This window comes from Notechis scutatus, chromosome 1 (assembly GCF_049901735.1).
Source record: "Notechis scutatus isolate UNSWTSFEM ecotype Mainland chromosome 1, rNotScu1.2, whole genome shotgun sequence".
Classification (NCBI taxonomy): Eukaryota; Metazoa; Chordata; class Lepidosauria; order Squamata; family Elapidae; genus Notechis; species Notechis scutatus.
This window is the reverse complement of record NC_142009.1, coordinates 253800539-253823794: the sequence shown is the minus strand read 5'-3', so window position 1 is coordinate 253823794 and position 23256 is coordinate 253800539. Positions and strand designations below refer to the sequence as shown.

The 23256-nt window shown below is 35.7% G+C and overlaps 2 protein-coding genes across 5 annotated transcripts in view; one reads left to right on the top strand and one right to left on the bottom strand.

Moving 5' to 3' along the window:
* ANO3 (anoctamin 3) overlaps positions 1 to 23256 on the top strand; it is a 258297-nt gene that overhangs the window by 221646 nt on the left and 13395 nt on the right. For all 4 annotated transcript variants that reach the window (XM_026664760.2, XM_087951086.1, XM_087951087.1 and 1 more), the window contains 6 exons: positions 14642 to 14724; positions 15282 to 15422; positions 15981 to 16145; positions 19729 to 19765; positions 21466 to 21577; positions 22532 to 22589. In XM_026664760.2, coding sequence (XP_026520545.1) covers positions 14642 to 14724; positions 15282 to 15422; positions 15981 to 16145; positions 19729 to 19765; positions 21466 to 21577; positions 22532 to 22589 — 596 coding nt within the window. The remainder of the gene's footprint in view (positions 1 to 14641; positions 14725 to 15281; positions 15423 to 15980; positions 16146 to 19728; positions 19766 to 21465; positions 21578 to 22531; positions 22590 to 23256) is intronic.
* Positions 1863 to 11070, bottom strand: MUC15 (mucin 15, cell surface associated). Its single transcript, XM_026664761.2, has 4 exons — positions 10891 to 11070; positions 6789 to 7465; positions 4716 to 4871; positions 1863 to 2589 (listed from the first exon to the last, which is right to left on the bottom strand). The coding sequence occupies exons 2-4, from the start codon at positions 7423 to 7425 to the stop codon at positions 2405 to 2407; spliced, it is 978 nt and encodes a 325-aa protein (XP_026520546.1). The 5' UTR covers positions 7426 to 7465; positions 10891 to 11070; the 3' UTR covers positions 1863 to 2404.

Below are 23256 nucleotides of genomic sequence, written 5' to 3'. Positions count from 1 at the left end.
AAAGCAAAATTGAAACTATTAGTGTGGTGTGGCAAAATAATATGCATAAATAATCTTGGTTTGGTAACTTGGAATATAATCCCCTTTTCTTCCCTTTAGGTAAAATCAATTCTGAGAGATATTTTTTTTTAAAAAAAGTGGCAGCTTGTTCTCATTACATTTTCTATGTAGTCCTTTTATTAATTTGGCTTATGTTCTAAAGACATGGAAGCCTTAAAATGATGGTGAAACAACAGGACAAGAAAGCAAATGGACACACTATTTTAAGATACTAGAAAGACAGTAGTTTTTAGAGCATGTTGAGTATATGCCTTTTTTGCTTGAAGATGTTCAAGTGCCATCTTTTTGACAAAATTACCTTTGGCCAGAAAATGCTTTCAGTTTGAAGCAGTTTGAAACAATCCTGATATGCTAAAATGTGACTGAAAATAGACCCACAGCACAGCTTGTGTCCAGCAAAAACTGTTGGCTGTATTTTAGTGCAAATGTTTTGAACAGCAAAACCAAAGCTTCAGGCAATAGTACATAATGACAGAAACCAGGGCAAGCCACTAAAAGGCAAAACCACAGTGACATATGATACAAACCTATCCTTAGATACTTCCATCCTGATGCATGATGCAACAGTACATGTGCTGTGGTATTGCTGAATGCTGTTCTAAAGGCCCAAGAGAAGCAAATTTATTCTATTGAAATACAAATCAGGTACATTAGCCTGGCTTCCCTTTGAGGTTATATTAGTTTATCTACAAAAAAATAATTAAAAGCTTTGAAGTTGATTATTCTTCTGCATGATTAAGTAAGCATATGGTTTATATCTCAGGCTGCATTATAACAACTGGGCTGCATTAACAGATGGATACAATCAAGATCATGTGAATTATTGCTTTATAATGCCTTAGAAAGATCACATTTGGAATATTGCACCCAGTTTTGGAGTTTGGGTGACCATAATATAAAAGAACATTGAGACTCTAGAAAGAGTGCATAGAAGAACAAAGATTATTAGGGGACTGGAGGCTAAAAGAGATGAGGAACAGTTGCAGGTATTGGATATGTCCAGTTAATGAAAAGAAGAATTAGGTGGTGATATGATAGCAGTGTTCCAATATCTAAGGGGTTGTCACAAAGAGGGAGTCAGCCTATTTTCCAAAGCACCTGAAGGTAGGACAAGAAGCAATGGGTAAAAACTAATTAAGGAGAGAACCATCCTAGAACTATGAAGAAATTTCCCAACAATAGAACAATCAAACAATGGAATGACTTGCCTCCAGAAGTTGTGGGTATACCAACACTGCAGGTTTAAGATGAGATTGGACAACCATTTGTCTGAAATGGTATAAGGATTCTTGTTTAAGCACTAGAAGACCTCCAAGGTCCCTTCAAACTCTGTTATTCTGTTAGCTTTCCTTTATTGCCAGCTTGATGTGCTACAGATGGAGCTCCAGTTCCTTGGATTCCCAAATAACCTGAAGTTTGGAAAGTTGGGCAGTTATAATTCCAGCATATTTAAGAAACATCACTTTGGTGAACATGGCTATTGATTCTAAATTGACCTACCAATAATAATTAGATTATTTGGTAATTTATTTTTTAGATAATATAAAAGAAAATTAGGGTGCTTTGCTACGGTTTTAAAAAAAACCTGTTATATAACAAAATTACTTTCCTCCTAAATCCGGGAAGGGCATCTTTTCCTCTTTTTCCTTTCTTTTTCCAGAAAAGCTGGAGGGTGATCTGGTGATGACACTAGAATGGGCAGATATGAAATTGTAAGCTTATTTTTTCCCAATTGGAGCAAAGTATAGAAAGAGAATACTCCAGAGACTTGATTATGATTTATGAGAGAAAATTTTTTTAAAAAAAAAATGGAGAGAGCAATGTTGCCAAAATTTATTACTTTGGCTGCTGAATTTAAGCAATGCCATGAAAATAGTTTACCTGCTCAGTATTAAACAATCAGTTCCTTGAAGAATGTGCTCAACTCTGAATGTCATTAGAATTAGTATTTGGAAGGACAAAGGGGATTTACTAGAGTGTATATTATCACTAATATTGTGATACTAGTCTAATTTCATTTAAAGCCTGAATTGAAAAATTGATGTTCTTTAAAAGGGTGAAAAATCTCTTTTGTCCAATGTCATGTTTTCGATGGACATTAGCACATATTTGGGGGATATTATCAAGCAGAAAAGTTCAAAAACAAAGAAAGGATACTTCAGATTAAGATCAAGAAGTCATTGTTGTGAAACTGCCAGCATTTCTTCTAATGGGTTAGCATATATACATGCACTCGCAAAGGAATGATAAAAAGAGTATGACATGACCTGCAATCATTACTTCTTACACACATTCAAATGTTGTAGGAGCCACAAGAAGGAACAAGATCTATATGTTTTTAATTCTAACATCTGGCTTTATGCATTTCTGCTGAAGGCTGTGATGATATCATGTCATCCATTGGGATTGCATTGTATGATGTTTCTTTGTGGTTCTGGACAGGGTTCTCATTGGCTACCATGGGATTGAAGTAGGATAGCTCTCCAAAGTTTGGGTTGAAAGGTTCAGGTATAGCATCTAGTCGTAGAACTGCAAAAGACACATTGACAATATTTACACATGTTTTTAACAATACATCTTTGGACAGAATGTTAAAGACATCATGTAAGTTCTTTTAGTCATGAGTTCAGCATATAACAATATACAATACATTAAGTTCAATATATACATGCAATTATGTGGATACCTCCAATGTATAAAGATATCTTTTAGGAAATGCTTCTGTCTCAGGTGACTTGGAATTTTATACTCATTAAATAATTAAGTAATTCATTCATTCATATCTCTCAATTGCAAAAGTCCATCTCTCAATTGCAAAAAAAATATATGTGGTACTGCACCTACTTAAAAACTAAGCACAGGAGAAGTAGGAAGTTTGGAAAGAAGCCCATCAGATATGCCCTCTCATTCATGATAAAACTGTAGAGAGAAGCCTTATTGCAGGCACACCTGTCATTTCACAGCAGCAACTAGAAATCAAGGTCTTCAAACCAATGACTTCACATTTGGGATGAGTTCAAATGGCTGAAGAGCTGACTTGGTATGATACTTCAAATCTCTTCCCCAAGAATAACCTGACCTCTTTCTTCTACCATATTTCCCTCTGCTCATCTCAACTTTAATATTCCTACCTGCCCACAATCCCATCAACTCCAACCTTTCTCATTCAGCTCACCTGGTCCCACCATCAGAGCCACCACATACATCATATGCATCTAGCCCACAGGAAATCCCTGATACTACTTCTGCAGACAATTCAGGAGATCCCCTCAACTCTGTAAATAGTCTAACAATTGGACCTCTGTAAATAGTCTAACAATTGGACCACCCGTATATCCTCATTTGCCAGCTGGAAACCCCTATCAACAGGATTCCCATCAGTAAGCACCTCACAATTGGACAGGAAGCCATCCCCAAGTCCTTGGTTCTTTCTGAGCTTGATTGTTTTCTTGCAAAAGTTTCATTACCAAATTAAATAAAATCATTATCCCTTCCTCTCTGTCTGTCACCCAAAGAGTGCCAACTATCTTTCTTCCTTCATATCCCCAATAAAATTGCTCTACATGGTAATCCACCTCATACTAACACAGACTGAAGTTCTTTGCCAAGAAAAGTTAGAAAAATAATCCATTACAAAGTGCCGCTATTCAAATGAGCAGGAGTATTCAAGGTGAAATGAGAGTAAAAAGACTGTTTTCAAGCCACAGGTCAAAGCCTGAATTTGCAATATGAGCGAAGTAACAACCGACATCTATTTCTACCCTCTAAATATATTACTGTCACATTTTGGAAATAGAACCACCAAGAAGTATTGATGAACCCTAAAGCAAAATGGTTTTAGCTAAGGTGACCAACCGTCCTCCTTTAGGGAGGACAGTCCTCCTTTTGTAACTTCTGTCCTCTCTCAAAAAGTGTCTTCCTACATGTCCTCCTTTTTGATATTTGAAGACTAATCTGTAAATCTCCGTATTTGATTGATGCCAAGCCGATCCATTGTGTGTGATGTGACATATTTGTATTTGACATGACGATTCATCAAGGCTTGGTACAGTGCGGCGAGATGCAATTATGAGATGCATACGCTTCACACAGGAGAATTGTTTGGAGAGTGTGCCGCACGCAAGAGTGCACCGTATGAAAGAGTGTGCTGTGTGCAAGTGGCTTTTTTTTTCTTCAATTTATTTGTGTCCTTTCCATTGTAAAAAAGTTGGTCACCTTATTTTAGCTGGCATAAAGAAGAAGAGGAACTGAACATGTAGATATTGTATAACTTCCTTTCCTTCTCTTTCTAAAACATATCCTTTAAAACAGGGGTGTCAAACTGGATTCCTTTGAGAATTGGATCAGCATTTTAGTTCTCCACAGGCGAACGGGGGGGGAGATGGGACAGACACCTCCTGCAGCACCCTGCCAGCCAAAATGGGGCATGAGGGAGCCATGTGCGGGCCTTCCCCACACCTCATTTTGGCTGCTAGGGGAACCACAGGCTGGTCCTTTGCTATTTCTAGGTCAGATTTAAGGACTCTTCAGTCACATCCAGCCCACGGCCTTGAGTTTGACACCCCTGTTTTAAAATGACACATCTCAAAACCATATTTTCAAACCACAAAATCTATTTGACTCTTATGACTCTATTTCTTGAGCTGGATTATTACCTGGATCATTTCTTGTGTCATCATAAAGTCGCTGATGTCCAAACGATTCAGGTTTTCTTTTACCACAGATTAAATATCCAACCAGGCCAATCAATGCAGATCCTAACATTGCTCCTACAATTGTTCCAAATATTACCCCTCCATGAGTATGACTTTCTGGAAAACAGATAAACATAATCATCTTCATGAAAACAACATCTGGTACTAATGAAAATTTGTTTTGTTTTGTTTAATTCAGAACTTTTCAGGAATAGATACAGATAAAGGTTTAAATGAATGCTTGTCCTAAACATTTACTCCTGCATTTTCTTTGGTTATTTAATGAAAAGGATATATTTTTCCCTTTAAAAAATCCAGAGGCAAAGATAATGTGGAAAGGTTTATGTTAAGGGGAAAAAATATCATACCAGGTGGCTGAGGACTAGGTATGAATGTTCTAGCTTTCTTTCTACAGTCATCTCTTTAGCAACCCACACTCTTCCTTGGAGTTAAAGCCGCATGGAAGAAACCCAAGAACTCAATTCTGTATTTTGTTTGGATTCCTCCAATACTATATTAAGTAAGGTAGTCCTCAATTTATAATCTCAGTTGGGACTGTAAAATTTATTATTGAGTAGTGTGGTCATTAAATGAGGCATCAGTGAATGCAGCCAGTTTTACAACTTTTTTTTCACTGTCACTTAGGGAGACATCATGAGTGGTGCAGTGGCTAGAGGTGGAGCTCTCGCCTCACAATCAGGAGGCTGTGAGTTCGATCCTAGATAGTGGCAGATATTTCTTTCTCTGGGCACAGTGAGTAAATATCAGTCGTGAACTTTGCATTGGCGACAGAAAGGGTATCCAGCCAGTAAAAACTCAGCTCCATTCAGTTGCCCCAACTCCATCCCGATGCAAGGGATTATGGGGTTATTAACAGACAAAAAAAATTAGGGAGACATCATGTCACCATGAGTTGCAACTCCTGCTGGCTTCCCCATTGACTATGGTTGTCAGAAACCAGCTGGAAAGGTGGCAAATGGAGATAATAGACCCTAAGCATGCTGCAACCTACATACATGCCTACTGGTTTTTAAGCATTCCAATCATTATCAGTGATGGTAAGGACACTGCAATGGTCATAAGTGCAAGGAGCAATCATAAGTCACTTTTTTCAGCACCATTGTAATTTTAAACAATTGCTAAACAAATGGTTGTAAATCAAGGACTACCAGAAAAACTGTTGAGTGATTGCAAAGTGTCTGTTACTGGGGAAAGAGGGATGAAAAAGAGAAGCCTAGAGGAAGGTCTTTGTGGATCATTTTGGCATAATTACTAATTTAAATCTGAATTGCATAGCCTATGGCTTTTCAAAGATTCAAGCCATGTGCTGTGAGCATAGCCTTGGATGTGGCCTGAAGATTCTGTCCAAAAGTTGCCACTTGATTATGTTTAATGAGGCAAAGGAAAAATGCTTAAATATGGGATAAGAAGATAAACTTCAATCCATCTAATTAGTTTGGTAAAAATATACATGCTAGTAAAATAAAATGTCACTATCCCTTTGACGATGCTCTGAATGAAAAAAAAAAAGTTTAAAAATTTGACAGAAAAATAATTCTCACCTAAGAAAAATGAAATCTTTCTTAGAATGCTTTGGACAAGTCTACACAAAAACTACAGTTATATACCAACAAGAGTCAATTTTCATGAGATGGATGGATATAAATTTGATTAACAAATAAATAATTTTCACTCACCCAACAAAAAATGAATCTATTTGTTTTTAGAAGAGTAGTACAGACTTGTTCCATTCTATTACAATGATGCTAAATGTGTTGAAATTTTGGTAAGAACATCTTTATTGATTCACTCATAATTTTGATTGAATTAAGAACAGGATTACTTAAGATAATATATTTATCAATGAGATTCCTTTATAATATTTGTTTTCTACAATATAAACAGTGCTTTTTCTAAGAATTGCTTTTAAAGTCAAATGACAACAGTAATAAGCTGTCTACTGTACATGCAGTACAATTGCATAATTCATAGCATTGGGTGGTGACATTAATTAAGGACAGTTAATTTGCTTACCTTTCGATGCTTCTCTTGCTTCTGTAGAACTATCAGTTGCTTTGGGACGTAGATTTGCTGTTGTTGATAATTCAGTTGTAACAGCACTATTCTTGGTAGTTAGCAACATACCTATTGTACTTGATAAATTTTTATTGGAAGGAAATGTTAAACCATCCACTTGAGTTGTGTTATGGAAAACCATGGTTGTGAAACTGATATTAGGAATGGTTGTGATGACACTGTTTGATTCAGTTTCAAATGACTTGAAATAAGTGGTGGCTTCATAACTTCTAGAAGTATTTGCAGGTGTCCCCGAAGAGGATATCCTATGCTTTACATCTTTTGTAGTAAAAGTTAGTGGATGTGTTGTTGGTAATAATAAACTGTGAAGAGTTGATGTTGGGGTCAGGGTTGAGATGGTCTTGTTGCTTGAAGTATTGCTTTCTGTTACAGTACTGTAATTTGGATTAGCACTGATATGTCCTGGTTCTGTAGACGTTCTATCAGAGGTCACATTAAATATAGTTGGACTCACAGGAGTGCTGCTTACACTGCTTCTTGAAGATGTGGGATTCACTGCATCTTCACTGTAATTTCTGGCCAACTGCAGACTAATCAGCAGCAAAATGAACAATGTGCCCTCAGTTGTTGGCATTCTTTCACAGCCTTGATATTTGTTTCTTGGTATACAGTGCCTAAGGGAACATGTTTAAAAATTCATTTGAGTCATTGATGAAATTTAATATATTCACAGAGAATATCTTCCTATTCTACTGCTGATATCCTGAACGGGACAGGAAATTTCAGTAAATCAGTAATGAAAAGTTTCACTTGTAAATGTGAATTGTTTATACATTTTTCCATACATTGGAAACTAATATTTTCTTCTATGTTTTGCATACATTCAGGATCTGTGTAATTAAAAACATGGTATCCAGGTCAAATTTCCTGATATCCTAGGGAAGGTCTGTTCCATTGTTATGTAGCATGTTAACATAATGTTTATGTATTTAGTGTCACCTGCTTTCAGAAAACTATAGTTGAGGGGAAGGGGGTATATGACTAATTTCATAGCCAGGGACAGAGGCAGAGGCCTGTTTGAAGGTGCTTCCATTGAATATAAACCAAAGACATGCACATGAACCCCATTGATAATAAATGCTAAAATTACACTCCCAGCTCCCTTTCTATTAATATACTTACAACAATCTACTAATGGGTCAGGTTTACTGCAATCTGTGATTATATTTGGAAGCAATCTAACCCAATGTAATGAGATCCTGGTAGGGATGCATCTAATCATCTTAATCCATTTTACATTATTTTTACATGAACTGTAGTATATGTCAATTCTCTCAAATATTTCTATCATCCTTTAGTGTTTTTGTTTAATGCAGCAAGATCAAAAATGTATATGCAGTATACTTCCGGCACATAGAAGCCAGAATATATTTATCATCTTTTGCATGTTATGTTTTATAATTCACCATCATTTCATATAAATCTGTGTGCTACAAGAAAGTAGCATCTGTAACCAATTTATTCTTTATTAAATTTTAGTCCCCATCTTAATTTGAATACTGTGACTATTTTTCTCTCACTCTTCAAAATATTTTTTTCATGTTACCTGAACAAATTTATGAACAAGATTCAAAATCCACCATTACTCTTTTTTGGGTTGGTAGGTATTTAATCCTGTATTTCTCCATATTTTCTACATTTTTTTTTTTTTACTTTTGCCATTATACATTAACTAAAAATTAATTTCTGTCAACCTCATTTCACTGCTTTTGCTTTCTGATATGGACTTAAGCAAAAATGAAATGAAAACAATCAGATTTTTTTTTGAATTGTGAATAATTTCTCAGCCTAACATGAGATGTGTGTTGCACTTCCATTTATATCCAGTCCTATTTTCAGCATATGTTTAATACATCACAGACTATTTTTGTGAATGCAATCAGACTACATTTACAAAAGGTCTCATTTTACTGGCTTGTAATTATTTTGTCACTCTAGCCAGATACATTAAAAACTAATCATATGTTACTGTTACTTTTAATGTGTATTTTATCTAGCTAGTTCTATTCCAAATGTAACTATTATTCTAGTTAATTAACTCAAATCATTTTAGTTATTTTTTCCCATAAGTGAAATTATTCAATATACAATTAATGTGCTTAATCTGGGTGACAATTCACAGCCTGAATGATAAAATTATTTGTCATATTCTGTACCTATTAGCCATAGCTGATAACAATAAAATCACAAACAGAAAGAATAAAAAATTAATGTAACCTTTTATGTTTTGTCATTTAATATTAACATATTCAAAACACATTTTTGAATTTTGCCCAAATCTTTCCTTTGTACATGAAAGCAACTGGCAGTATAAAATGAAGTTTATGCATTAAAAAAACAAGCTGCCCAGAGTTACCCTGAGGTAAAATGGGAAGCCTATAAATTTATAAATAATAAAATAAATTTATTTTCCTCTAAAAGTGTTATATACACACATGCACACACACAAAACCACACACACACACACACACACACACACACACACACACACACCATAGCAACATGACATTAATCATCAATGACCTGAAGAAGGTTCCATCTCAGGCAGGCTTATGGAATGACTTCAGAGTCAGCGCCAGTCTGAACTTCGGGAGAAAGCTATTTCTCAAAGTGGGAGCCGTTACATAAATCATTGTCTAAAGGCCTTACGGTTGTCATCTGTCTCATGTGGGGAATAACAAATGTCCTCAACTGAGATGAGCATGTAGGATGGATTAGTTCTACCTGGACAGTTTCTGGGAGCTAAGTCATTGAGGTCCCCACTGTGTAAGCATTACCTTACTATAGCATTACCTTACTATAACCCTAAAAGTGGGCAACTACATTCTGCATCAATGGCAGTTTCCAAATAGGGTTCAAAGACAACCTCACATGAAGTAAATTGTGGTAGCCTAATGTGATGCATGAGTTTCTGTGGCTATGACTTTAGCAACTGGTGTCTTTAAATTCAGGTCATCTGTTTGTAAATTCTCAGTCTTGATTTGGCTATGAGATGCTAAGCCCAGATCTCAAAGATCATCAGATTAGACTATTACTCCTCTTTCCCTTCAGAGGGACTGTAATAATAAATATGTGCAACAGGAAACTAATTGAAAAAGTAAATAACAAGGAATGAAACCTCTTATTTTCAGTTTCAAATATATATAATTCAAGTCACCAAGAATTAATCCAAGTAAAAAAAGCCCATGTACCACTTCCAAACTAGAGTCACACTTAGACTTTGGTAAGTCTCATAATTGTTACAAGAGTTGGAACAATTTCTTCAAAAGATAATCTACATGTCTTTGTTTTCATTGCCATGAAGTAGGAACACACACACTTATCAGTTAATGTTTTTTTTCTTTCACACTGTATAAAAAGAGAATCTAGCTTGTATTAAAATTTTACAATTAAATATAGTCTTATTTTTAAAGTAAATAACTTTAAAGTTCAATACCTTACATGCATGGAAGTTAAAAGGACTAAAATATAATGAACCATGCATGTAAACTTCTGGTTATCGTCTCTCTTTTTTCCTTTTTATTGTTAGTGTTGATTGTCAAAAATTTTTTTTTAAAAAAAACACTATATTATTTCCACTGGAGAAATGTGTGTATATATTTGCACATATTTTTACATTGTTATGAAAAAGTGTGAAACTGCAAATGATGAAATCTAAGCTTTGAAGTTGATAGGCATGGTAATAAAAAAAATTACCCAGCCAGAATGTTGCCATCCAGTAAAAAGATTGTTGGAGTAGTCCTCTAGGTACATGTAATGAAAATAAATTAGCATTTAAAGTAATATTGTGCTACCTCAGCAAGAGTTTCACAAAAGTAGACTTTCTAACAATGAACACACAAAGGAGTTATAAACACAATGTCAGCTAAACATGCTAGTTTTGCATTTCTTTAAAAACCATCCAGAAGTGTGCCAGATCATTTAACTGAACTGGACATGACCTAGCTGACACAAACAGAAGTTTTTCACCAAGCACACTTACAAAAGATGACTGCAAGTGAAATTGCTGAGTGAAAGCCATGAAAAGAAAACCTCTTACCTTTTCAACTCAACAATGTTACAGAAGTGCTGAAATTATTTGCTTCTAAACTGGAGTGCAATTAGCTAAGCCGTCTGCTGAAATGAAGAGAAGGCAAGTAATGGAAATGTATCAATGCTGTAGTGGACAGGAATGCAGAGCAGAAATTAAATTAGGTGGGGCTCTATTTCTCTGGGTGTAACAGAGCACCTGGGAACCAGAATGACTGCTTCTTGGCAGTCATTGTGAAGACATACCATTCATAGAATGTGAAACTATTGAAATTAAGGGGATGGGTAATTTTGATACTTCCCCATTGATGCATGATGTGCAATATGTTCTATGAGAGAAATACTTTCAAACATGAAAGAGAGAGGGGGAAGGAGAGAGAAGGAAGGAGAGGGGCGGGGAGAGAGGGAGAGAAATATATATATTTAGCAATGATTCTGCTGATTTTGTAATATACACTTTTACTGGTTAGCATTTTGAGCTGAAGATCCAAATGTTGCTGCTGCTGTTATTTTAATTGACTGTCTTTCAAAAAGTTTAAAAAAATAAATTCCAAAATATTTGATTAAAGAACTGTCACTGTTTTAGCCACAACCCACTGTGTTTCAATCTGTTTCAGCTTGAAGCAACATTGCCATTAAACTTTATATCTAAATATTACAAACTAAAAAGGGAACCGATTTTCTTGTGTAATTAAAAAGAAAAAAGAAAAAGAAATCTGCTCTGTATGTCATATTGCTCTTCTTGTCTATCAAGGATTGACATGAGACTAAATGACAAATTATATATGCAGCCTACTAATCAAAGAGAGAAAGCTTTTTGAAGAACAACCCTTTCCTTTTCTCCAGCCCTGTGCACTCTCTGAATTCCTAAAATGTATCACTTCATAGACAAGAACTCTTCTAAATGATGAGCCTTATCAGGGAAGTGGAGGAAAGGAGAAGATCACTCAGATCAGGTGGTAAGCTCTTTCTAATAGGTAGAACTCTGGAGTCCTACTCAGAGCTTGGTAGTTTTCTTGCAGAAGCTTCATTATCAAACAAGGTAACATCTTCAGAGACAGAAGGGAGTGGGGTTTGCTCTTATTTTTATATACTAGCATCTTAGCCTTGTCAGTATTGATAAAAGTGTCCTTGGTTATTGTTTACTACTAGCTTGTTTGTTTGCATTGGTAGATACTGGCATTGGTAGACACTGGCAAACTCCCCTCTCTTTTAGCACCGATAATGTTAACTTATTTGGTAATAAAACTTCTGCAAGAAAAGCACCAAGCTCAGAGAGTATCAGTTCAACCCTAAGCTGCAAATATTCTCTTCTATAAGTAGAACTGTGTATCCCATTCTAACCAAGAATCGTTCTTTTGTTGGGTTTCATGAAGAAGAAAAGACAGAACATCTGCTTTTTGCCTATTCTTTCTACCAGTACTTCTCATGATGTTAACTTTAATCTTTACAGTAGAATAAATCTAAATCAGAGGTCTCCAAACTTGGCAACTTTAAGACTTGTGGACTTCACCTCCCAGAATTCTCCAGCCAGCATGCTAGCTGGAGAATTCTGGGAGTTGAAGTCCATAAGTCTTAAAGATTCCAAGTTTGGGGACCCTGATCTAAATAGACAAGTATTTCTACATTTTTAGAAACATATCCTGTAAGGTATAACTCTATTTCCTTTCCTTTATGTGATGACTTTGCAATGTGTCAGATTATCTACCAGCATAGTCAAAAATCCACTTTGGAAAGGTTATGTTTTTTCTAAATGTTTTGGGAAAAGAACTCACTCAGGTGTTACTGAAATATGCTGGGTTTCTTCTTAGTTAAAATTCTTGAAGTATTTAAGGATACTTCATAGACTACTTCAGATAATTTCTCTGACAAGCTACTCTGCACCAGAACAGGATACATGTCTTTCCCAAAACTGTATAATTAAGAATATTGTAAAGTCTCATTATGATGATTCATGATTCCTTTTACTTATTTATTTTTATGTACTAAATTTCTATAACTATCATCTCAAAATATGACTGCGGGTAATATATACCTAATATGGCATCAAAATGACTTCCATAATTATTGAAATTCAAATACAAAAAGTATAGTAGATAGATCCAGTTCTATGAAGTTGTGCCTTTTCCAGTGTGTAATATTTTAAGTAAATGGATATCCTTTTCTAAGCATCACAATGCCAAAATGAAATATTGAACCATGTTTTAAGTACCACGTTTGCAGGTATGGTATTAGTGATAAAACTGAAGGTATATAGTAAGAGCCCTGTTGGCACAGTGATTAAGTGCAGTACTGCAAGCATACTCTGCTCACAGCCTGGTATTTGACCATGACAAGGCTCAAGGTTGACTCAGCCTTCTAGCCTTCCAAGGTCAGTAAAATGAGGACCCATTGTTGGGGCCAGTATGCAAGTAATGCTTACATTGTAAACAACCCAGAGAGTGCTAAAGAACAACCTAAAATGCCATTGCTATTCTATTCCTCAACTCCTATATTAAAAGCTATAATTAACATTTTAGTGGGAAATACAATTTCTTCCCCAAGATTAGAATGGCCCCAACCCTGCTGGCTTTTGTTTAAATGTTGTTTAAAAGCTGTTAGTTGCTCAGAGTTCCTATAGTGAAATGAACAGCCATTTAAGATGGATGGATGGATGAATTTCTGTCCTATTATATAAACCCCCAATAAAGAATTCAAGATATCTGGGGCAGAAGTTTTAAGGTTTCTTTTACCAGGAAATTTGCCATGGTTAGAATCTCCACCCACCTGTTTTTAATTCCATACTATAAATGCCATAACAAATTCCAGGACACATTGAAAAAGGGCAAGCTCTCTTCTTTAAGGTGACCTACAGGTAACCTGACATGTAAGCACTGCACAATGCTCTTGAGTGAGAAATTAAAAACTTGAATTATATAACATAGCCAAAATGATGTTCAGAAAAAGACGACCAAAGGTCAGTGGGAATCTTCTGCAAGCAAAATGATGTTCAGAAAAAGACAACCAAAGGTCAGTGGAATCTTCTGCAAGATGAAGATGGAGCGGTGGCTATGGAAAAATAAAATGATAAAGCTTATCAGTGCAGTCTCCAACCATCTTGCCTTTCTTCAATGTTTGTAAGACTGAAAATGTGACCATCGAAGCATTGCCTACTTAAGGACACGTGCTACTCCTCAGCCACATTGACTTAGGGCACCATCTTCTGCTGATGTTGATGATTTGTATTTTTAAAACTATTTGGAAGGAGAGGTGGTATTGATGTCCCCTATGTTTTGGTGCCTCAAATCAGTATGTCTTTGGCCATAGCCTAAAGCCAGCCCTGGGATTATCATTAGATTAGTGGAAAGTCTATAGATATAGCATCTCTTTTTGTTGTTGTTGTTTTTCAAAGTATGACATTTGCAACTTAAAGCTGAAAAATCCATCACCGTGAATTTTCACATGAAAGCAGATATGCAATATTTCTTAACTAGTTCCAAGAACTTCCTTTTACTTTAGCAAATTGAATTTATGGATTTAATAATACCTCACCATTTTCAAGGAGATATGGAAGTTATGCCATATAGGTTTCGGCATAGCTTACATCAATATTGGTTACATATCTTAGAAAACTGAATAACCTGTGCTACAAAAGTATTCAAGAAAATAGATAATTCCATTTTCTCAGAATTATTTTTTGAATTTGGAATTGTGAACCAATACACTGTCAATCGCCTCAGTGATAAGTTATTGACATATATTTCATGTTGTTTTTTTTACAGCTACAGTCTTCTTAGAGTTTTGGAAAAGACGACGAGCTGTACTTACTTATGATTGGGACCTCATAGACTGGGAAGATGAAGAGGTAAGAATCCTTTATAATAGCAGTTTTGATATCAGCATGCATTGGTTTTTCAAGAGTGACAGGTATCCTGCAACATGTCTGCCTCTTTGACAGCTAATACTTCAACTTGATTTCTTTTATACCTAATTATTTGAATGTGCGTGTGTGTATGTGTGTGTACACACACACATACACGCACATTCAAATAATTACACACACAAGATTACAGCCTGACAAATGATCATGAATAATAATAGAATGTTGACTGAATTAAGCATTTAAAGAGATAGAGATAGATGATAAAGTTCTTTCAATCACTTTTATAGAGAGAGTCATCTTCGGCTAGATGAGCAGCATACAAGTTTGATTGACAAGCAAGCAAAGAAACAAATAAATAGTTTCTATATTATATTTTCATGCCAGGATCATTTTCTTAGAATGTGTTTCTATAATGCTAGCTTGTTTTTGCAGCCAACAGAACTCTAGAATTTGGATGTACATGCATATAGTCCCAGTACAGAGAGACATATATCCACACACAAACATGTCCGGACTAAACTAAAACTTTACAATTGCAGGAAGAACTTCGTCCCCAGTTTGAAGCAAAATATTCTCAAGTGGAGCGAGTAAATCCTATAACCGGAAAGCCTGAACCTTTTCAACCTTTTCCTGATAAACTAAGTCGACTGATGGTATCTGTGTCAGGAATTTTTTTCATGGTAAAATCTCTGAAATTGTTTACTTCTTGTTCTATTCCTTGTTACATTTGTCAAATTAGTCTGATCTAATGAATAATATAGGTAGTCCTCAACTTACAACCACAATGAAGCTCAACGTACCTGTTGCTAAGGGAGACATTTGTTGAGTGAATTTTGCCCTATTTTATAACCTTTCTCACCACAGTTATTAGGTGAATCATTGCAGTTGTTAAGTTAGTAACACAGCTGTTAAGTGAATCTAACTGCCCCATCAACTTTACTTGTCAGAAGTCCACAAAAAGGGGATCCCATAACCTTAGGACACTGCAACGGTCATAAATATGAGTCAGTTGTCAAGCGTCAGAATTTTGATCATGTGACCATGGGGATGCTACAAGTCATAAGCGTGAAAAATAGACACAAGTCATTTTTTTCAGTGCTGTTGTGACTTTGAACGATCACTAAATGAACTATTGTAAGTCAAGGACTACCTGTACAGACGAATCACATAATAATGGAGTCAAGTCTTTGTCTTAATGCTCAATTGTATGTGTTTCTTGAATTTTTATGTATCTGCAGATTTCATTAGTGCTAACTGCAGTGTTCGCAGTGGTAGTCTATCGTCTAGTGGCTATGGAGCGGTTTGCCTCTTTCCAGTGGCATTTCATAAAAATGTACTGGCAGTTTGCAACTTCAGGCACTGGAGTCTGTATCAACTTTATAATCATCATGTCCCTTAATGTAGTAAGTTCCTGACTTTTTGGGTATGTGTGTGATAATTTAGATATATTAATAAACGTATTAAAATATAAACACTATGTTTGCTGGTTTGCTATGATCTCAACAAATCTGAATGGAACTGATTCCAGTTTAGAATCTAATTTACTTTTGAATTTCTTCCTGTTCAGATATGTGTAATTGCTCAGTTTTTAAGAAATAACACAGACCTATTTTGATTATGTAAGCTGATTAAAATGCTAAGTCTATCAAAATTAATATCAAGAGCTAGTGTAATAAAAGCTAGTGAGACTAAGGATTGGGATCCTACTGTGTTATGGAATTCAGAGTTAATTAGTTATCTTTCAATGTAATGCCCACAACAATGTTGCCGTGACTATAATGTGAATGTGGGGGAAGATCTTTTTAAATAAATATTTCAAAGGTGCTGTTTTCCAAAAGGCAACCAGGCTTCCTTGTTTTTTTCTTTGAAAATGTTTAGCTTCTCATCCAAGAAGCTTCTTCAGTTCAGAAATTAAGAAGCTTCTTGGATGAGAAGTGAAACATTTTCAAAGAAAAAACCAAGAAAGTCTGATTGCCTTTTAGAAAAAAACATCTTTGGGACAACCATGAACTAGATCAGGGGTGTCAAACTCAATTTCATTGAGGGCCACCTCAGGGTTGTGTTTGATTTTGGGGTGACCAGTTCATTTTCACTCATCTCTGGTGTGCCTTTGGTGGCCCAAGCACTCTGCCAGCAAAAACGGGCTCCCGAGCTCCATTTTTGGTTGTGATGGCTTCCTGCAACCCTCTGCCAGTGAAAACTTTGCTGGCAGAAGCACCATGGGCCAGTCCTTTGCTTTTTCCAGGGTGGTCCCACAGGCCATCTAAGCAGATCCAGCCCCTGGGCCTTGAGTTTGATACCCCAGACCTAGATGATCAAGTATCTCCATAGACACTTGTAAATAAGCCTGAGCTTCTTGAAAGATTTTAAAATACAATGATTAAATTAGTGTTCAACACACAGCCAATTGCTGAATTATCTTAGAGAGTTAACAATAGTTTTCTAGACAGCTTACAATATACCAGCCAAAACAGCTCAAAATGCTTGCTTAAAACCAAAAGCCAGAAGAATGAAAATGCTTTTTAAAAACTAAAGTACTGTTACCATCACAAGATAATCCCTAAGGTATAGCAAATGAAAGTGCTTGGTCTGAAAATGAGATTACAGCAGATGTAAGTCAGGCTGCTTTGCAGCAAGCATTTGCAGTCAATGCCATGGCTGAGGTAGCCATTGATTGATTGCTATCTGCCTTCCTCACATGATAAAGGCACTCATACTTTCTAGCCAAATCAGGCACTAAAGCACTCTCAGAGGGTGAACAAAGAACGATTTGATTCTGCAGACTATTAGTAATAAGATGGGCATCCAAATAGTACACACTAAGGTATACTACGACTGAAAACTAAGTGAGACTTAATTAGCTGGCTGGTACTTCAAACCACATAGTGCAGGCAGTTTGAAACCAGAGGGAATACTTGCAATCTTCACAGGAAGCCTTCCAAAGTTATATCAGAACAGAAAGAGAAAAACATTAAATACATAATTGTAAACTTGTTCTGAATTTGAATGTGGCTTAAATTTTAATAAATTCAAGCCACATTTAGTTTTCATCTTGCCCCTGTTTATTTTCTGGATTACAATTGCTAATACACCACTTGGGGGGGAAAAGAAAAGCACATTCAGTGACATAACATCCACTTCTAAATTCAAGAGCTCTTCAGTCCTTTAACTGAAGTAGGAATTTTTGAAACTATTTGTTCTAATATGTTCACTCTATTTTGATGTAATATTATTTTTGTGCAGTTTAAACACAATGAGACAATTTAATTGAGAAAGTTGCTTTCCCTGAAAAAGATATTTTTATAAATATATTTATCTTAAATCTGTGTGTGTGTTTGTGTGTATGTATATTATTGCTACTACTATTTGCCATCAATCATACCCCTGTTATTAGCTGTATTTTAGATTACAGCATGTTAATATCCATCAAAAGCAATATAAAACTCAACAAAAGAACATGGACATTCTGAAAATACAAACTTTAATATTTGCAGATGCCCACACATCATAAATGTCAGAGAAGGGCAAAATCTGGAAGTTAAATGCAGTCCAATTTGCATTTCAAATCAGGGTCTAACTTCATAGAAGCCTTTCCTGCTGCAGTAAACAAGACTTTAATTAAACATTCTATTTAAAATTGAATTGAGGGGAAACAAGCAAATCGCTTCCTTTGTCAAAATGCTATTGAATTGAATGTAGTTGTGGGATTTCATAGCTATCATCCCCTCTATTTCCATATCTCTAATCTCCCTAAGAACATTACATCTTTAATAGCAGAGGCATTCTATTTTTCTATCCATATTAAGGACTGTATTCCTATGACTGCAGATGATTTTTTTTTTCATTTCAAAATAAACACCAAATAAACAAGCATTGTTACAATTTGCAGCAAGTGCTACATACACCAAAATGTAGGAATGTCTGCAGAAGGTTTTTTTAAATAGCCAATATTTTATTGCAAATATACCACTGAAACCTCAGCCCTTTTTTTAAGGGCGTGAAAAAGTGGTAGGGTTTCAATAGCTGCCATCTTGACTTTTTAGCCCCCTTTCCACAGATGGTCTTTCAGAACTCCTATTTCTCTCCTTGCAAGGCATGAGGAGGTTTGCGCAAAGGCTTGAACAAGAAGATATATTGAGTGAAGCAATGCACGTTTCAGGAAGGCAGGCTTAAAAAAAAATGTTTTGTTTATCTCCTTTACTGTTCAAAAAGGCTTTTTTATTCCTGAGGAATTTCAGCAGAGAGATAAGAGTTCAGGGACCACAATGACAAGCTGATTTTGCCTCAACTGTAAATTTTGCTAGGTGGTCATTTTGAAGGAAACTCATCAACGGAATGAGGGTCCGTTGCTATAGCAGTTATCAGTGTTATTAAAATGGTGAAGAATAGATGTGTCATAGCAACCTGCTATTTGTTAACGGCTCTCTGTGTTTATTTATACTGGGGAAATCCATCCTTTACGCCTTTCTCTAACAGTGTAAAAACTATCTGAAGTCTCATAGCTGGAACACAACAAGTACAGGCAAAGCACTCTCCAGAAAGGCAAACCTCTTACAGTTATGGATATACTCCAAGAAACATATATCAGATTTAAATCTGCCAGTCTTCCAGGGTAGAAATTAAAAGTTAGAAGAATGGGTGTGGATTACTCACTTGGACTGATATCTATAAAACTGGAAATTCCAGTTTAAAATGTATTCGATCTGCAGGGACAAGCACACCATTCTTCACCAATTAATTGGTTAGCATTCTAATGATATAGCATACCTCTCAAGGGCAAACACTTAACACACTCACAGTCCTGGTCAAGCTATTCATAGGCAAGGCATAAGTTGTCTTTGATTTTTTTTATTGTTATAGTAGGAAATATTCATCATTAAGAAGTTGGATTAGAGGTTATTTTTTACACACACTTTTTAGAGCTAAAATCATGCTTTAAAGTGGGATGTTTGTAAAATGTATCTTCCTTTCTTATGTTGGTTTCAGGTATATGAAAAAGTTGCCTATCTTTTAACAGATTTAGGTAAGTAAAGTTTCTTCCAAAAAGCCTTCAGGAGTTGAGGTGATTTTAGTTCCACTGGAGATGTGGCACTGGCAGAATACAGTATTGGCCTTAGATTTTATATTCTATTCTGTTAGGGTTAATCTAACATCTTTATTTTGGGGTTTAAACCAATCAGTCTTTTGAGATTGGAAATACTTATCAAGTAAATAAGAAAGTAAGTTAATAAAGTGTTATGACAGTATTCTATCTTGCTTTATTTCTTCATTGTTCTGCATTGTTCTAATAGTTTCCAGAAGTACAGATATTATCATAAACTGATTACTTGCTCACCACCTTAATGCATTTTATTTATTTATTTATATCCCACCCTTATTATTTTCACAAATAACTGAAGATGACAAACATCTCCAGCACTCCTTCCTTCTCCAGTTAGCCCCACAATGACATCCCTATGAGGTGATTTGGGCTGAGAGAGAGTGTGTCTGGCCCAAAGTCACCCTGCTGACTTGCATGGCTAAGGCAGGATTGTGATTCATGGTCTGTTGCTTTCTAGCCTGGTACCTTAACCACTAGACCAGGGGTCAGCAACCTGCAGCTCTGGAGCCACATTTGGCTCTTTCATCCCTCTGCTGTGGCTCCCTGTTGCCAGTCGGATCCTCAATTGATACGGCTTTTGGTTAAGACAGGTAGAAGAAAAAAGATGCCACACTAGGAGGAGACTCTATGATGGGGGAACTGCCATATTGTCTGGTCGTCTCCAGAATTGAACGGGGATTTCCGGTTAGGAGTTTTGTGGCTCTTTGAGTGTTTAAGGTTGCTGACCCCTGCACTAGACTGAACTGGCTCTACAGTCTGTAGGGCTGTATCCAAACCAGCAATATACCTCTAGGGAAAGAACTTTTTGTTAAAACCCTGAATCTTATCTTGCTAATAATCCTTTTCAATAAGCTAAAAGGGATTGGAGTAACTGACTATCCACCTTTTTTGCATACATGCATAGTTATTCAACTTTGCATTCCTTCACAACTGCAAGCTGTTCCTAATTTTCATTAGGATTACCAATCCTGGGTTCCAAAAATCTGAATGAAACAGGGTGACAGCAAATGTTACAGCTTTCTTCATCTCATCGCTGTCACCTAGCCCAGACCTGAACACCCTAATTTCAAGAGGAGTTACATTTAATATTAACAATAAAGGATTTTAAAGACTAAAAACACTCACAAATAATAGGCATCAAACACAAAACTGTCCATTCTATTGAAAATGATATTGAATATCTAATTAGTAAGATTCATCCAGGTATCCAATACACTGAAGAAATTAATGGTCACAGAATTATAATAAATTTCTATTACAGTCCTACATTAATGGTAATACATTTAGCATTGAGTTCCATGGATTTACTACCAAGAATACAGTTGCTTGGATATATATATATAGAGAGAAATGTATTGTATTGGCAAATATTTTATATCTGTTTGTTTGATGTATTTGTATACCACTATAATCTCCTTCCACGTGAGAATGTACCAAGGCTCCCAGATTTTCACTATAGATCGATTTTATGGCTAGAATTTAGAACTGTATTCTTACCATTCCAAGTTTCAGATTTGACTTAAGAGGAAGATTGAAATCTAAATGGTATGTGCTTAAATTGTTTTGTTCTTTGACGGTCTATGATGGAATTTTTGTTGAGACTTTTTGTTTTCTTTTTATAGAACACCCCAGAACAGACTCAGAGTGGGAAAACAGTTTTGCTTTGAAAATGTTTCTTTTCCAGTTTGTCAATTTAAACAGTTCTATTTTCTACATTGCATTTTTTCTTGGAAGGTAAGTTAACTTAAAGTGAATTGAGAAAATATTTTTGTGATGTATTGCCATTGTTTTTAGAGGGTTGACAATGCCCTTGGACAGTAAAGCATGCTTCACAATCCAGTGCCTAAATAGAAGGGAGGGAGGGAGGGAGGGAGGCAGATCAGAGGGAGGGGAGGGGAGATGTGATAAGTGTACACTTGCATATTTCACTACGTATCTATTACATGGTATACACATGTTTGAAACTCAGATAAGTATTTATATCTCTCCTTCATTTGTTTTTTGCTTACAAAGCAAATGACCCACTACTTGAGATCAATAGATTGCCCACAGAGATAAATGGTGTAAATTATATTTGGTGAATACATATTGTAATATGGGAATTGCATTCACAGACATCTGTTTCTAACTGTATTGATGAAAAATGGGCACTACAGTGTGCAAGTATATAAGAGACAGTGTTTGCCCTGTACCATTAAAATTTGTTTTTCTCACTTGCCTCCTCTTGCAGATGCTAGGATTGCGTTGTTTCAATTTTCTTGATTGCGTCTTTGTTCCTCTGCCAATTACAGTCTCTAACTCCTGGCTTTCTTCTGTATGAATTTTCATGCTCTATTTTGTACATATTGTTCTCAAACTCCTTGACCCTCACTGCTGTTTCATGGAAAGTTACAAAAAGCTATGCCATTGTCTATGCTCAGACTGTTAGATTCAAATAATGTAAATAATTTCACAATAAACACCAGAAAAAACTAGAATGGAGTGCTGTCAATATGCATCACAACAACTAAGGTTATGATCCATCTCTTTCACTGGGTTTTCTAGAAGTTATTTTTATGTTAGTGTTATAAGATATGTACACAATTTCAAAATCATTCTAAACTAAGCTTAACCTTTTCTATTTATCAACTTGTAAAAATTTTCTCTTCATGCTACATTTTGTTGAGGAACAGAAATCTTATCTTTCAGATTTGCTGGTCGTCCTGGAATGTACAACAAACTTTTTAACAAATGGAGATTAGAAGAGGTAATAGTATTTCTTATTCACCCAGTTTTATCTTAATTTACAAACTACTGCCTTTTAACATTAATTTTCACAACTGTTCGTTTCTTTGGTTGCTGATAGGCTAAATACTTCTGTCTAATCTACAGAAAAGAAGGACGAGGGTAACATGCTAGCAGTATTCCAGTATTTTAGGGGCTGCCACAAAGAAGAGTGTGGGGGGGGTCAACTTATTTTCCAAGGCAAAAAAAAAAAGCAGGGCAAGAAACAATAGATGGAAACTAATCAAGGAGAGAAGCAACCTGGAATTAAGGAGGAACTTTCTAACAGTGAGGACAATTAACCAGTGGAACAGCTTGCCTTCAGAAGTTGTGGGTGTTCCATCACTGAAGGTTTTTAAAAAGAGACTGGACAGCCACTTGTTTGAAATGGTATCATGTGTCCTGCTTGAGTTGGACTAGAGTTCAAGTTCCCTTCTAGCTCCATTCTGATTTATGACTTATGCTTTTTAGGGCTGTCAATCTTGTCAACACTAACTTGATGACTCATCATAATCACAAATCATGTTTTGTCCTATGGATGGCCATGTAAATATGATAAATAAATCATCAAATGATATAAAATTATTTGCCTGATATAACAAATTAATTACTGTGATTGAACTGCCTTGAAGAATGGCTTAAATTTTAAA